The sequence below is a fragment of the Pterocles gutturalis genome, unplaced genomic scaffold, assembly GCF_000699245.1.
Source record: "Pterocles gutturalis isolate BGI_N339 unplaced genomic scaffold, ASM69924v1 scaffold48217, whole genome shotgun sequence".
NCBI lineage: Eukaryota > Metazoa > Chordata > Aves > Pterocliformes > Pteroclidae > Pterocles > Pterocles gutturalis.
The window spans coordinates 878-17,105 of NW_010109454.1; the positions used below are offsets into that span (position 1 = coordinate 878).

The 16,228-nt window shown below is 40.4% G+C and overlaps 1 protein-coding gene across 1 annotated transcript; it reads left to right on the forward strand.

Annotated features, from left to right (window-relative positions):
- Positions 1 to 563: 563 nt before the first annotated feature.
- On the forward strand, positions 564 to 12,977 carry ENTPD3 (ectonucleoside triphosphate diphosphohydrolase 3; the record flags this gene model as incomplete). The annotated part of the gene is made up of 8 exons (XM_010072972.1): positions 564 to 681; positions 4,244 to 4,394; positions 5,165 to 5,324; positions 7,361 to 7,591; positions 8,014 to 8,286; positions 8,381 to 8,491; positions 9,836 to 9,973; positions 12,744 to 12,977. Coding segments are annotated over 8 exons (1,416 nt in total), but the record flags the coding sequence as incomplete, so codon positions are not given.
- Positions 12,978 to 16,228: the final 3,251 nt, after the last annotated feature.

The window sequence follows — 16,228 nt, forward strand, 5'->3', positions numbered from 1 at the left end:
ACTCCCTGGCACAGCCTGTTTTCAGTGGTTAACTCTCAGGTGGACTGCCTAAACCACTCAAAGGGAGAGGTTTATGGGGCAACTAGAAAAGAAACAGACTTGTTACATCATTCTCATCATGGACTATTATATACTTTACCTCTTTGCTCATAGCTTTATGGATCCCTTGTACATCCTTGAATCTAAAGCCTCCTTCACTGTCCAGGGAGTGTAGCTGGGATAATGGGAAGTGAACATCCTGCAAAATCAGGTCCTAAAACAGTGTAATCTCTGTGTCAGTGGGGATTTTGAACCTGATACTGAAAGGAGATGAGCATTCTCCATCCCTACTGGATTATTATTGAAGATATGTAGTATGTTCTTTGTTTTGCAGCCAGATTCATTCTGTGCATGGCTGTTGGACTCAGGCCTAAGTGCCTAACACTAGAGTTAATCTTTCTTGTAAATATACTGTGCATACATTTTCTGAACTGTTTGAAGGTGCAAAGAAGTACAGCTGTGTATGGGCCATTAAGCTGTCACTGTTGGTTTCTTGATCTAATGTGTTATTTTTTTCTCCTCAGTATGGAATAGTCCTTGATGCTGGATCGTCTCGGACTACAGTCTACGTCTATGAATGGCCAGCAGAAAAAGAAAATGACACGGGAGTAGTAAGCCAAACTTTCAAGTGCATTGTGAAAGGTTAGCTCAGATGGACGTTCCCTGTTTCTTTCTAGCCTCCAAGAAGAGGTTATCTGGAAGCTTATACTGTGTTTTTCTGCTGTGTTCCCTTTTCAGTGCTGAGGAACAAGAACAGCTAAGACTATATCTATATCTGTCAGCATCAGTCCTTCTGATACAGCAGGGTGCTCTAATCTGCAACGGAGAGAGGAAATGGCAGCTAAACTTGACTTACTCCATTGCACTGCATGATTGGTGCAGACAGAATTTGATCTATAGAGAATCAGGCCCTGTAAATGTTTAGTCCTTGTGCCCTGAAATAATTGATTTTAAAAGGAAAATGTAAAACATATTTTAAAATAGCTTGGAATAAAAAGTCTTTGAGAAGAGTGTGGATCTAGCCCTTGTTCAATGTTAGCCGTTAATTTTGATTGAGGCAAATATAGGTGTCAGCTATGCTATAGGAGTTTGAGAAATTAATTTTTATTTTCCAGAAGTGTTGGTGATGTTTAAAAGAAATCTTTTGCTGTTTGAGTCAGGTTTCCTAGAGAAACAAGGCTTATGCATTTATCTGGAATTGTTCTGTAATTGCTGGGAAAGAGGTAGCCAAGGAGAAGTTATGAAAGGCATGCACAAGGTGAACAAGAAGAGCTTCTCCATACTGCAGAACTAGGAAGTGTCTAGTAAAATTATAAAGTAAAATAGCTAAATTGCAGAACTGTTGCTGACAGGATGTCATAGTTGTATCAAATACGCAGGTCTGGCCTTTGGCTCAGGAAGACCTGTACTGTGCACTGCTAGAAGGTGTTCCATGACAAGCGCCACTGGCTTCCGCACTTGTCTTTTGTCTGAGGTTTTGCATTGATTCCTCCTAGAGAGGGGATGCTAGGCTAGACTGAATTTTGCTCACACTCTGGTATGGTTAAGTATGTGTTCTAATAGCTTGTTGTGGATTCCGTCGTAAGAGCTTTTGAATCTCAGTGACATTTGACTAAGCTTTCAAAGATACCAAAATTCCACACATTTTATGAAGTCAGGGGGCCAGGCAGGGGAGAGAAATCTATATTATTAAACAGTAGCTAGTCCATAAGGGATTTCTGCAGGAAGGCAAACTTTGTATGTTTTGCTACTCTGAGTTTAAATGCACTTTAGATTATCTAAGATACTGACTTCAACAGTACTGCTTTGTTTAGTGTACTGGTTTGGGTTTGCAAGTTAGGTAAGAGGAGAAGGTGGGGCAGCTCAGGAAGTCTCAGTGCAGATTTTGTTGATTGTGGATAATAACTGCGGCGTTCAAGGAGAATTTTTCCCTTTCCTTCTCTCTCAGTCATGATCATGCAAAATCCTGCATCCCTCTTTGTGTCTGGAAATAGATGCTGGAGATGTAGCCACAAAGGTCCATGAGTAACTAGGAGATGAGTAGAAGGCAGTGGTTTCTTAACAGCACCAACATTTCTGTCTTCAGCATTAAATATATGTGTGGACATTCTTAGCAATTTTAGAAAGGAAAGGAAAGCAAGTGTAACATGCACAGAAGTAACGCACTGTCATGTGCCTGGTGATGTGTCCTCACAGACTGCAGCAATGGTGGCCAGCCTGCTGAGGTGGGGGTTATACTCCTCTAGCTCATGTCTTGACTCATTAGGAATGTTGCCTTTAGGAATTCTGGTATGAGAAAAATGCACAGAGAAACTGTGTTATTCTTCTCCTCAGAAATGACAGAGGAATACTTTGTGAATTTGTTTTAATTGGTTTAGATTTCATTCTACCTCCAAGGAATACAGAAAAATGCAAAGTGCAGGAGTCCAAATTGCTGTGAACTGTTCAGGTCCAGAGGGGCCTTAATCATGGTCAACCAAAGTACCCACCCTCCAGTGTACAAAATCACCAGGGTTCACTGCTCCAGTCTTGGGTCACTCTGCACTGGAGGAGACAGAGGGCTCATGGGAGAGGTCCCCAACTTAGCTGTGGGGACAGTGGTCAAGACCTGTGTCAGTGTTTCTTTAGTGACCCTCTAACCATGGCCTTAAGCACTTTAAATTGGGGGATGGTTCTGGGCATACTGAGAGGCAGACTTTCACAAACCTGCTGAACTTGAAAGTCAAATTATCAACTATTCTGTAAGCTCTGTGGTGTTTTTATGATTTAACTTCTGCCTTCATTTGGTACCACTGCCCCAAGGAACCAGCCCCAAATAAAAACCCTTTCTATATAGTGCAATTAATCTGTCCTGGTCAGGCTCTAAGGATCAGCAAAGCCAGCAGCTGTCCAGAACAAAATGGTCACTGCCTTGTGGCCTGCTCTGTCTGTTCCTGAACGCTTGGAGATGAAGGCTGCTGCCACTAAGGGAGCGTGAGGCGAGAGCAGCTGCTGAGGATGTAAAACAGCAGTTTGCTGCTCTGTTTGCTTCAGGTAACAGCCTTCCTTCCAGCTTCAGACCTGCCTGTGCTAGACTTAAGACTTTTAGAAAGTCTTACTCCAAACCAGGGCAGTGCACATCCAATGATGATATGGTAATGTTTGTGTTTAAGTTCATACTGTGGAAGAGCAAGTGGTGGAGTGTGGAGTCTGTAAAGTCTTACATATTTTTTCTTCTCTTTTTATCAATGCAGTGTGTCTGAACATAAATGGTTCCTCATTTTAACTCAGCAAGAGACACCTTTTGCTTAGCCTGGGATCAGGTTGTGAGAGAGATGGCTGTTACAGAACTCCATCAAGTTCTGGCAGAGTTGTTCTCTGTGGGGCAATGGCTTCATGCGAATGTCTGGATTTCTCTCTGTGCAACTTTCTCAGATAAGGATTTTAGTGAGGAATGTTTTTATTCACACCCAAGTTGAGCCTGAACAAGTTGAGGAGTGTTGAGCAAGGGGGGAAAGACTTTGGTGTTAGTTGTTCAAATCGTTATGCCTCATGCAGCATGGTGTAACTCTCATTCCTGTTATTTGACGACTTTGGGAATTTGGAAAGCTGTGAAATACTTGGTAGTTCATGCACCAGCCTAGACTTCAACCTCTGTGACTTCAGGAGCCATCTGTGTGCATCTTGAAATTTTAGCAGCAGTTTCTTGCAGAAGCTTCTGTATTTTCAGCTGAGAGCAGTAAGCTGTAGAGGTGCCATGGTGCCCACGACAGTTGCGCCAAACCAGATTAGGAAATCTTTGTCTTAGGTTGTGGAAGGAGGGATTTTCTATTCTTTAGCAGATCAGAAAATGTTACATCCATTAGTCATGCTATTTTCTACAGCATCTGTAATGAGTAAACCTATTTTTCTCATGAATATGCTGCTGTCACTGTGTTATTATGTGGTTATACTGTGTATCTTCCTTAAGGTATGGTACTATAGGTGTATATGTGTACACGCAGAAATAAGGTGAGCAGTTTGCAAGTGTCTTCACTGTCTCACACATCTGAGAGAGTCACTACATTGCTTATTCCTTAAGCACTCATAGTGTTCAACCATCTTATCCTTGTTTGCAGTTACAAGAGGGAAGGGAGAAATCTCTTCCTCTTAGCACCTGTTTGCTAATTGGGGATAACTTGTAGTGGCAAAGCAGAATTAAAACAATCTACTTGTTCTCTTTTAGGGCCTGGTATATCCAGCTACGAGAGTAACCCTGAAGCTCTTGCTAGACCCTTGGATAACTGTCTGAATAAAGTCAAGGAGAGAATACCAGTTCATCTGCATAAAAATACTTCTGTTTATATAGGGGCTACAGCTGGCATGAGACTACTGAGGTAAGGAAGAAATTTGAACTCCTCTGTATGCTTAGTAGCATAGCAGTCTGTGAAAACAGAATGTGAAAAATGTATTGGGCACATTTTTACTCATTGGAAATTGTCCATCTCAAAAGGAAATGGAGCCCAGCCAATTTAATTTAATTAACTTTTTTGAGAGGGAAAGCAAGGCTGTATGAGAATCCTCTGTTGTGCCACATTTAAAAGAAGTGCTTACTTTACTCTGGAGAAGGCAAGAGTTTAATTTTCTGTTCCATAGCTGTCTTAACTCAGTGTTTTGTAAATGGATAATGTTTGTGCGGATCTGTGGGCAGCAAAGGCAAATTAAAGCTAGACACTGCAGAATTTTCTGAGTGTAAATGTGGTGTAATATGGCTTTTGGGGTCTGTCTGTGGCTTTAGCCCTAGCACAAACTGGCTTTTTTTGTTTGTTCTGTGGCTAAACTGAGTGAGAAGAAAGGCTCCAGGACTGTTCTAACCAACAGCTGTCATATAAGCACTCAGTTCACTGAAAAGAAAAGTATATATAAGAAACAAAACACCCATGAACTTGTGTGATGAAGAGTTAAGTTTGCTCATAGTGTGGAAATTGCTTGCTGAAATTATGCTGGATGCCTGGCTGTTCCCTGTCATAAGCTTCCCCTTTAGGGAAACAATGTGTATATTTAATTAGGTGATTGTAGGAGTTTTCTTGAGTTGCTAGTCAGTGAAGAATGAACATGAAATTGCCTTTCCAGGTGCTCAGTGTCTCATATTTTGTGAATTGCTTAGGTTGCAAAATGAAACGGCAGCCAATGAAGTCCTTGCAAGCATTCAAAACTACTTCAGAGCACAACCTTTTGAATTTAGGGGTGCGCAAATCATAACTGGGCCAGAGGAAGGGGTGTATGGATGGATAACAGCCAACTATTTAATGGGCAATTTCTTAGAGGTGTGTGGAAAAAACTGCATGCTTTTCTTTTCACTGTCTCTTTCTTGTAAATGAGAAGTTTGAGAGGACATGCCTGTAAAGACATCATATCTGTAACTTCCATTTTGCTTTGAAATATGTAACAGGGTCTTTTTGTGGCAGTAATAGAACAAAGCAAACATAGATCAAAGAATATGATGTTACAAGAATGTGATATGGCAAAGGCAGAATTGTTGATCCACAAAACAGGGCTCTTCCCTAAATGGCATTGGATACCCTACCTAGAAACAGAAGTTGCGTTTCTCTTAAATGCATTGGTATGTTAAGTGTCACACGTGTTGATTGTCTTCGCAGTGGTGCCAGGTAAAGGTGTTTTCTGCTTTTCTGTGACTTCCTCAGGTGGTTGCAGTCCCTGCAGCTCTACTAGTGAAGGATCAGCTTAAGGGTCTCCAAATTGTCTGGCAGTGTTGGCTTGCTTGTCTTAAGCAGACAAGACTGAAGCAGTAAGGTGGTTGAGTTGATGTGACCAAATATGCCTCAGCTGAGCCAGAAATCACTCTCATACATACACAAAACTGCAGGCTGTGAGCAGTGGGCTCTGATACCAACTGTCATGTCTTATGCGGACAAAGCGATACCAATAGAAAGATACTTCTGCTCTCCTTTAAGTCAAAATAGTGTCAGGCAGGAACTTCATAACAGAAAGGGAGTCAAATGTGTTGGAAAATCCCTTTTTCTATGTAGATATTCCATATAATTTTGTTCCCAGTAAAAGCTGTACCAAGATGATCAGCAACTGCTCATCTGCATTCATGGCATCTGTGTGCTGCCCTTAGCATTAACTGCACTTTTTCCAGATAGTCTTGCTAGGTTGAAAGAAATTTCAACCAAACCCCTGAGTATTGTTAGCTGTTCTGGTTGAACGGTTCCTGTTAGATCATGGCAACTAATAAGGAGGAATTAGTTGTTGGTGATCTGAGTGATAGCTCATGGTAAACATGTTGTTGACTCTTGTAAAGTTAAGAAAAATGGTATTGGAATTAAATGTTCTGGAAGAGTTTTTCTCCTTGTGTGCATTTCATGCAACAAAAATGATGTAATGTACTTTAGGGTGGTGTCAGTCATGAATTTTAATAATCCAAATATCAAATTCCATATTCATAAGGACTACTGAAGGGACTGCAAAATGCTGTGAAGCCAGTTCAGTACAGAGAGTTGTGCGGAGACCTACGTGTGGAGTATCACTAGAAGGAGAGAGAAACTTTTCAGCATTCTTGTGACAAATGGGCTAAGAGTCAAATTCTGCTAGGGACTGTTAATGGGAATCTTTCACTATAGAATCTGCTTGCGAGTGTATTTGCTAGCCCATAAAGTTTCTTTTCCTGTCTTGTGTATACATTCAGATCATCATGCTCAGTAAATAATACTACAGTAAATACTGAGATAGAGAATCATACTAAATCCATATTCTGCGCTGTGACTGTGTAGATCAAATACAGAATTTGGGGCATGTTTTGGGTAATAGGGAAAAATGTCAGTGGAATGGATCAGATTTATTGCCACTGCAGTTTCAGTGAAGGAAATGTGCAGATTAGGGGCCCTTGTTCTTTTGACTTTGAAGCTTTCATTTGACTTTTCTGTGTTTTTCACTCTATTTTCACGCTCTTTTTCTGTGTGATCTCTTAATATTCTATTCCTTTAATAATTCTTCTTGACCTGAAACAAGCAAATCTTCCTACTGTTTCTATCCCGATTTGTTCAAGATCTCATGGGTACCTGGACTTCAGTACAGATATTGATCTGGCTAGTCCTGTGCTTTGATCACTGTGCTGTACTCTGAGTTGAAAGCTATGCTGCATTCTTTTTTCCCTCTTTCAAGATCATTTCACTCTGTGAAAAGTACATGCCCCTTATGTAAAAAATATCTGCATGTTCTCCTCAGAGCTAGGATTTTTTGCAAAGGGAATCTCAAAAAGTTAAGTAAAGAGTAGAAAAGCTTGAAGGGAGAACAAGCAGATGATGTTTCTAATTAGCTGTGGTTTTATTTTTACATGTAGAGAAACCTTTGGAGGACATGGGTCCATCCTTACGGAAAAGAGACTGTGGGTGCACTGGATCTCGGAGGAGCTTCCACTCAAATTTCGTTCATCCCAGAGGACTCTCAGGAGAATTTCAATAGCATCTTGCCAGTGAAGTTGTATGGTTACAACTACAATGTCTACACTCACAGCTTCCAGTGCTATGGGAGAGATGAAGCTGAGAAAAGGCTTTTAGCGTTGCTGCTCCAGGTCTGTTTAAGACCCTTTGCTGTGTTGCTCTTTCAGGTGTTCAGTAATTTTCTCAGCAGCTTCTTGGGATTGTGTTCGCTTCCCTTTGGTGGAGTTTGGAGACTCCAATAAGAGCTCTGTTGTGCTTATTTGTTTCATACAAAGATCTTCATACCTGTTAAAAATCAGTGAGAGTTTTGTACCATTTGACAAAAAGGCACAACTAGTCTTGTAAGTGTTTTCATGATCTTGCCAATGCTTTTCTGAGAAAGGAGTTTCTATGAATTACAATGATCAGCAATGTTGTACTGATCAGCCGTGACAGAGATCAAAAATACATACATACGTGGCCTAAAAAGATTCCCATAGTTAATGTAAAATTAGGTCTTTGTTAGTTTTGAGTAGCCTTTATTGTTTGTATTTTTTGTTTGTTTGTTTTCCAGAAATCAAACACCAGTTCCAATGTGGATAATCCATGTTACCCTCAGAATTATAATACTGCATTACCAATTAAGTACTTTTCTGGCAGCCTTTGTACACAGTCTCTGAGACCAGCAAATTACTACCCAAACCAGCTTGTGAACTTCCATGGAACAGGAGACCCAGGTCTGTGCCAGGAGATGGTTTCCTTATTGTTTAACTTCACTGCTTGCAGAGACAAAGAAGAGTGTCCATTTAATGGAATCCGTCAGCCAAAAGTCAAAGGGAATTTTGTGGTAGGTTTGTAAACACAGCATTTCTTTTTGAACATCCTTGCTTTTGATTTCTGTAGTTCTGAAAGTGACAAGCCTGTCATCTCCTTTTCTATAGGCTTTCTCGGGATTCTACTATACAATTAATGCTCTGAATTTATCTGGGCATTTCTCCCTAGCTGACTTCAATTCAAGTATGTGGTTGTTCTGTTCACAGAGCTGGGCACAGGTAAGTGGGTTGCTTGGAGGTTTTTTGGGTTTGTTTTTCTTTTGTATCTATAAAAGGGACAAATAAAAAGAATACAGACTGGACAAGTATTCAGAACTTTTCAGAAGATCTGTATCAACCTCAACATTTGTTTTCCCACCGTGCTTCAAACCATGCAGTACTTCTAGCATGCTTAAAACTCTGACTAGGTTTGGAAACTTAATTCCCTGTGATTCTAAGCTGAGTTTCCAGCCTATGTTGAAATGTGGCCAAGCAGTGTGTGCGTTTTCCTCTTTTCATCTTTGAGCTTTGAGTGCAGAGTAGCACAGAGCTGATGCAGTGTAGTTGGAGCTGATGAAGTGGAATTAGCACTGCTGCCTGAAAATTTTTTAATGATGGAAGGCAAATTGATTTTTTTTCATTATTGTCCTTGCAGGGTTCATCTGAGGGAAATTTATGGTCTCATTTTTTTGCTATTATTTATGCTAAGAAAAGCAAGTAAAGCAAATTATCCCCAACTGACAATCCATGACCTTTTCCGAACAGCTTTCACTCAGCAGTTCTTCATTTTTCCAGCTTGCTTGATCTGTCTGTGTATGTATGCTGTGATACTCAGGTCCCGATCTTCTTGTAACCACTGGGACTCGCAACAGCACTTTCAGGTCAGACTGGCAGATCAAAGCACTTTGCTTGGGTCTGTGAATTCCAGCTGATATTCATGATCTGAATGAGCACCCCAGGTTACAATTGGCATCCAAAGAGTGGTCTTGTGATATAACATGTTCTATGTCACTTGCAGACATCTTTATTTAACAGAGGTTTAACTCCGTATTTTTCTAGTCCTGCAACATTCCTTATGCCCTGTTCTGATCTCAGCTTTGTTAGTGTGAACCTAGAGTAAATTGACTGACCTGTTTTGCAGGAAGGTACCTCAGGTCACCAAACTGGCTCCCTGTTTGCATTCATTTTGTTGCTACCATTTCCTATAGTAACTTAACCATCGTCACTTGATAGCTGACTGCCACATGCAAGGTTGACTCTGCCTGTGATCCTCTGAGAGATTTGTGGCCGTGGTTTACTACCACAGTTTTAACCATGCTGTAAAGATGACATGGAAAATTTAGGAACCATAACATCCTTAATCTTTTATGTGCAGTTTTATATTTATTTTCATATTTTGCCATACAAGCTATTTCACTGTCAGAGTCTTTCTAAATCTCCATAGCTAGTTGTCCACAACTTTACTTGGTGTTTCTGAAAAATGCTAATAAATTCTAATTAGAATCCAGAGTATTCTTAATTATAAAAACTGAAAGGATTTACTTTTGTTAATTTACGTGTTTTTAAAAAATGTTTTGCTTTCAGCTCCGGTTTATGCTGCCTAAATTTGAAGAAATATATGCTAGATCCTACTGTTTTTCAGCTAATTTCATCTATTACTTGCTGGTACATGGTTACAACTTTGATGCAGAAACTTGGCCACAGATACATTTTCAAAAGGAGGTGAGTAATAATATTTTCTTCTTACTGTTATTTTAATCCAAAGAAGTTTAGAAGGAGATAGAAGATGCATCAGCCTACAAAAATATGATGGTCGTAAACTTTGTAAACGATTGTCAAGTGTTTGGCATAAGACAAAGCCACTTTTCAAGCCTCAGTAGCAATTTCAGCCTGGTTCCAGGGGTTGCAGTATCACTTGCAGATGCTGCCTAGATTCTTTTAAAGACCTTTAAGAAGGGATCAAATAATTGTGTTTTAAACCTTGCCTCAGTTTGTTGAAGTAGTGGCTTGCTCTAGGGAATGATTTGCCTGAAACACCTCGCCAGTCAAGGTCAGTTTGAGCTAGCCCTGCTGAGCTAGACAGAGCCCTGGGGAACCAGCAGAGCTGGTTTGTAGTCGGTGAGTGGTGATGAAGCAACTAGGTCAGCTTTCATCCTCAGCTGGCACATACATCTGTGCCATAATCTGGTTCTCTGGAATAAGAATGTATATTGATGGGGTATTGGCTTTCAGTTGGCAGAGAGAGAAGGCTTACATCATTTGTGTAATAGCTGCATTTCTCTCTTCCCTGACATCAGTTTTTCTCCTAAACAACAGAGTACTTGGAAGAAACTTATATACACCTGTTCTAAAGATAGGGCTAAGAAATATTTGCTTCCAAATTAGAATGCATGGCCACTATCTAAGGATTTTCTTGCCTTATTTTGTCCTTTGGTGGACAACCATTAGCAGCTCTGGAGGAGTGTGCAGAGTTTAGCCCTTCTGGGAAATCAGCAGAGAGCTTTCTTTGGGATCTTAATCTGGACCTGGTTGGGTGGTGGATTTGTCTTGGTATTTACATGTATCTTGTATTGTCGCCAGCAGATAGGAGCAGACCAACACAGCAAATTTTTCTGTATTTAGCCAAGACTATAAAGATACTGAGCAAAATGAAAACCCAGAAGGCTTATTTGAAATTAACACCTCTGTTTCATAGATCTTGCACTAGAGTAATCATGAAACTTCAGAAAGAAGGACTATATTCTCTTAATTAAATTTGCCACTCAAAGGACTAAAAATTATAAGATCTAGTGTAACTGGTCAGGTTAAGCTACCGCAGAGATAACAGCACAGTTGCCTCCAGGAGTGGAGGATGGATTTTTTCGCCTGTGCTAGAAGTGTATTTTCTTTTGATTAGTGAACACGAGTGAAAAGAACCTTAAACCAGTGCTAAGATCTGGGCAAAATTCAGAGCTAGATGGTTTGTAGAAGTTCTAAACCTCATAATGAGATTTTTTTTTTCCCGTCTTAGCAATGGAAAAACCACCTTGATCCATCTTACCTCTTTGCTCACCTGTTGTATTCCAGTTCCTATTGCTGTAGCCTTCTTTTTGTCAGTTACAGGTATTAGGATATACACAAGTACAAAAAGAACTAAATGTTATAGGCCCTTATGGTCTCCTACAACCAGTGTCTGACTGCTTAAAATTGTTCATGAAAGACATCATTTATTAAGGTTCATCCCTCAACTTCACCCAAGAATAACCGAGGAGGTTTGGTTTCCCAAATTTGGTTTCCCAAATTTAAGCATAATACATAGGGATAGCCATTCAGGGAAACTCATCTCTGTAATAGCAGAGTAGTATGACCTGTAACAAAGATGGAAAGCCAAATGAGTTTGGCAGAGCTGGTTGCTTGTAGAAGAATGCAACTTCAGCTTTGTCTGTCCTATAGTATACCTCAGAACTACCTGGAGTTGTTTGAAAGTGATGGAGGCCTTTTGAAAAAGAAAGCAACCTGTGCTACAGTGTAAACCAAATACATATCTTGTAGCTGGCCCTCTAGGCTAGCCCGTGTTCAATGAGTTCCACTGATTTATCTTGAAATGCCACCCCCGTCCCACCCCCGCCTTATTTTTCACTCTGCTTAACAGTAGATTTTAATTTTTTAATTTGTAGTTTGATTTGCAGGAGGCAGTGATGTGCATTTATATGTTTTATATAAATAGGCAAACCATTATTGGAGCCTGGGAATGTGAGAGGAGGACAAGGGACACTATCTTTTCCCTTTGATCCAGTGCTTATCAAATGGCAGGATGACGATTTAATGAAAAAGTCAGTGGAAAATTGATAAAACTGCTAAAATTAGAAGTTAGGCAAGGCAGCAAAGGAACAGGACTGTGGAGCAAATAGAAACATACCCCCTCTGCTGTTGTTTACCTGTTCCTAAGTAATTTTCCACATGTTTATTTTTTAAATGGAAGAGCCTAGTGCTGGTTCATTTGCAGGTACAAAACCAACCACGGAGCAAAAGATGGTAAATGGAGTTCCTGTTTTGGGGACTTTACCATGGCCTCCTCTTTGTCCATGTTGGTGGGACTCTGTGGGGTTTTTTTTTGTTTGCTTGAACTAAATAACATCCTAGGATTTGGCTAAGATGACAGGCTAATTCGAGGAATTAGCACAGTAGTGCTGATTTTTTTGGGTTTTTAAAGTGTGCCTGTTGCACAGAAAAATCCCATAACTGCCTGTCTGCATATATGCCACACATCATTGCACCAATCCATCTAATATCTGTGTCTCACTTCTTTAGTCCAGTGACCAATTTTATTAGCATCCTCTGTAACTACAAAAGAAGAGTAATTTAAAATGGTTCTGTATCTTCTTGTATACTCCACTGAAGTCTTCTCCTTGCTAACTTAAAAGGCAGTTGCTGGCATCAGCAGTTGAGCTTTTGGAACCTTTTCTTTGACTGAAAAGCCCATGGGCATAGGACTCTTCTGTCTTTATTTCAGGTTGGTAACAGCAGTATAGCATGGTCACTCGGTTACATGTTAAGCCTCACGAACATGATTCCAGCAGAAAGCAAGCTGATCCAATTACCTCTGAAACCTTCTTTGTTTGCTGGGCTCCTCATCTTCCTCACAGCTACGGCATTGTTGTGTCTCCTCTTCCTTGTTTACTTGTGTATTGTATCAGGTAATCAGAAGAACATCAGTCGTGTTGAACATGTATTTATTCCAGAATGAATGAACTTACTGAAGACAAAAATTTTATAGTGCTGTTAAGTGGACTTTATTTTTGAAAAATGGAGGACAAAATAAAGACAGGCAAAAAGCCTTCAGGACGAGAAGCATAAATAGAGACGAGACACAAAGGAATCTGTGATATGGTGAACTGGAGTACTTTTGAAATATTTTGGCAATTGTTTCTGTACAACTAGTTTGTGCAGCAAAGAAAGCATGGGCAGATACGTCACTTCGCTTGTTAAGGGATTAATAGCCTTTTCCTGACAGGTACGTATTATTTTTTTGGTCATGAACTCTGTGCTAACTGGTAAACTCAGGTGGTGATGGATTTGATCATGGTGGCAGTTGTTTAAGATAAAATTAACCAAGTCAGTAGGAACTGTGGGAGGCAGGAACATGGTAGCTGTTCTTGTGTACAGTGCTGACACTAAAAGCCCCCAAATAATCTAATTTCTGAAACTGGAACAAGCACTGGGTAATGGCAGGAACTGAAAGGAACAACTGGGATAGAATTGTTTTTATTTCTGTTCCAAACTGATTGATCCCCACCACATAAAGGTGTAAATAAACTGCCAACACCTCTCAGGACTTTCAAGCCTGTCTTAAAATGAGCTATATCTTTTGGCATCACGGAGGTCTCAGAATGCCTCTGCTATAGTACATAAGATTTGCTTTGAAGGTGGAACAAAATGGTTTAATGCGTTAGTAACTAAACCTAAATTTAAATGTCTCATAGTTACCTCCAGAAGCCACTGAAGTTTTCAGTGTCCTTTTCTGTAACTTTCACAGAAATAGTTTTTGTAGGTTCTCATACTGAAACACTGACCTGTATTCTCCACATATTGTTGATCTCAGATAGTCGCAGTCAGTACTGCCTTGTCATGTACGTATTATTTCAACTGTCTGAATAGAGTCCTGGACCTGGGACTTTCTGAAGCATTAACGAATTAAGCCCTTAATTCAAGGTGAAGAAGAATAACAGCCAGTCTGCAGGCCAGCAGAACACCCTTACTGTAGTGGATTCAGCAACACGATGGGTGGATCTGGAACTGCAATTAAGGCTAAAAAAAAAAGACAGTTGGATGAGAGCATTAAAATGTTTTCTTCATTTGTCAAATTTCTGTGGAAAATGGTATTTGGAATATACACTTGCCCTACAAAACCTGTCTTCCTTTGTGAATGGCAGGGCCATTGAGACGTGGTTTTGCACAAATGGAACATGCTTGGAAGTTAGTCTCCTTAGAGTTGGCAGCTGGTGTTCAAGTACATTTGTTCAAAAATCATTGGGACTTCCAGATGTAGTTTGATGGAGCCAGTATCTGATCAAAGAATACCCTCCCTCCATGAATCACCTTCTGTTTTCCTTTTTCACTAATTCCCTCTTCTCCCTATGTATATAATCTCCCTCCTGTATCATCAGGATACCCACCTGCTCACTCTTATGTCTCCTGTCAGTTTCAGCTGGGAAGGTGGAAATGATTGACCTTCCAGCCAGGCAGCTGCACTGCCATAGCCTACAGCTTCTCCATCATGGCTGCAGTTCAGCATTACAGGTAAAAAAACATGGCTCGGACACACAGCCAGCTTGGCTGTCCTTGGCTGTAGTGATTGCTTCTGGAGGGGAGGTGAGGCAACAGGGATGGTAATGGTTTCAGTAACCATAGCTAAATCCTCCCCCAAGTGTGAGTCAGAACCACATTAACAGGTGTAGCATTGTCCTGTCATCTAGAACTGAATAAATCTCTGGGAGAGCCACTGAAGTTAAGAGCATTTGGGAATGTGTACAAACTGTGGGTTATTTATCTTTTTGTACTCCTTACTGCCTGCTTATGAAGATGAATAAAATTCAGTTGTGAAAAGCTAAGCCAAGTGTACTTTTTTTTTTTTTTTTTTTTTTTTTCCCAGGCCCATATTTTCATCCTGGCAGACAAGTTATTCTTATCAGAGAGACAGGAAATCTCTGAAATGCTTTCCTGGGGGATGGAAATCTGCACACTGCAAAGCTGATCCTGTGAGATTCATTATCTCCAGAATCCATATTCTCAGAAAGGAAACCCTGGTAGTTAAAACCAAGCCTGGTTTTGTTTTGGTTTTTTTTAATATATACACAACACACATAAACAACTTCTACTTTTAAGCATTGTTAACATTTCACTCAGGGATACCGACGCTTTTTAGGGCTTACTTCAGGTTCACTGCCCTAATGTCAGTCTGAAAGGTTATGTGCCAAAGCGAAGCAGCACTTCCCAGTTATCACAGACAATCGACTGAGATAAAGATTGGTTAGAAAAAGAACTGTCAGGCATTGGGAATAGGGACAGGATTATGCAATATGAAAAACCTCCTCAATGGAGAAGCAGCAAGAATTAATCCAAGAAAGAGATGAGAAATGAAATGCATAGGGATGTTCCTGAAGAGGCGAAAAAGTGACAAGCTTCTCATAAGTAATATGCAAACTTGGCAGAGGAAAGCAGTAACTTGTACTGCATGGTATAATTCTGCATTTGTAAGATCAGTTGAGAGGACAGAAAAGTAAACAATGCTTACTATGATAATTGATCAAACCCCAGTTTGTGGAGTTTTTTTAAATTTTAAAATTCAGTTATTATTTCAGGAACAATGTGTGTTCATGGGGATGGCAATGAAGACCGTGTATCACCGAAAGTGCTCACCTGTACTTAATTTATGAGTTTTTCAGTGTAGTAAGAGGAAGGCAGAATCTCTTTACTTGCTCAGCAACATTTACACAAGGCTAGTGTATGTTCTAAAAGGTGTATTCATGGGAGAAAATGCTTTAAGCTCTGAGTCCTGAATGATTTTCAGTGACAGTGTTAAGGCCTGGCCCAAGTTTGGTGGGTTTTTTTTATGCTGCCTCTTCCAGTTGTTTATGATCTTAACAGATGCAAAAATGCATGCATGCAAGGTATAGTTACCCAGAACAGATGAAATCCTCACGTACTCAGTAAGCCATCAATGCCAGTGACATCTGAGTATCACCCTCTGTCATAAAACGTGCAAAGGTCACTAAAAAGACCAAGATTTTAGGTAACCTCCTTTCCTTCTGCTTAAGTAGAACCTTGGTGCATTTTTCACTCATCCCCTCACTGAAGCGTTCTGCCTTTGGAAGAGGAAGGATAACGCTAACAGACGTCCCCAGGCCGCGCTGGCTGTGCTCCGCCAGCTTCCTCCCCACCTCACCCGCAGCGAGCTCACCCACCTCCCCCCTGCAGCACTGTTCCTTGGCCAGCCCC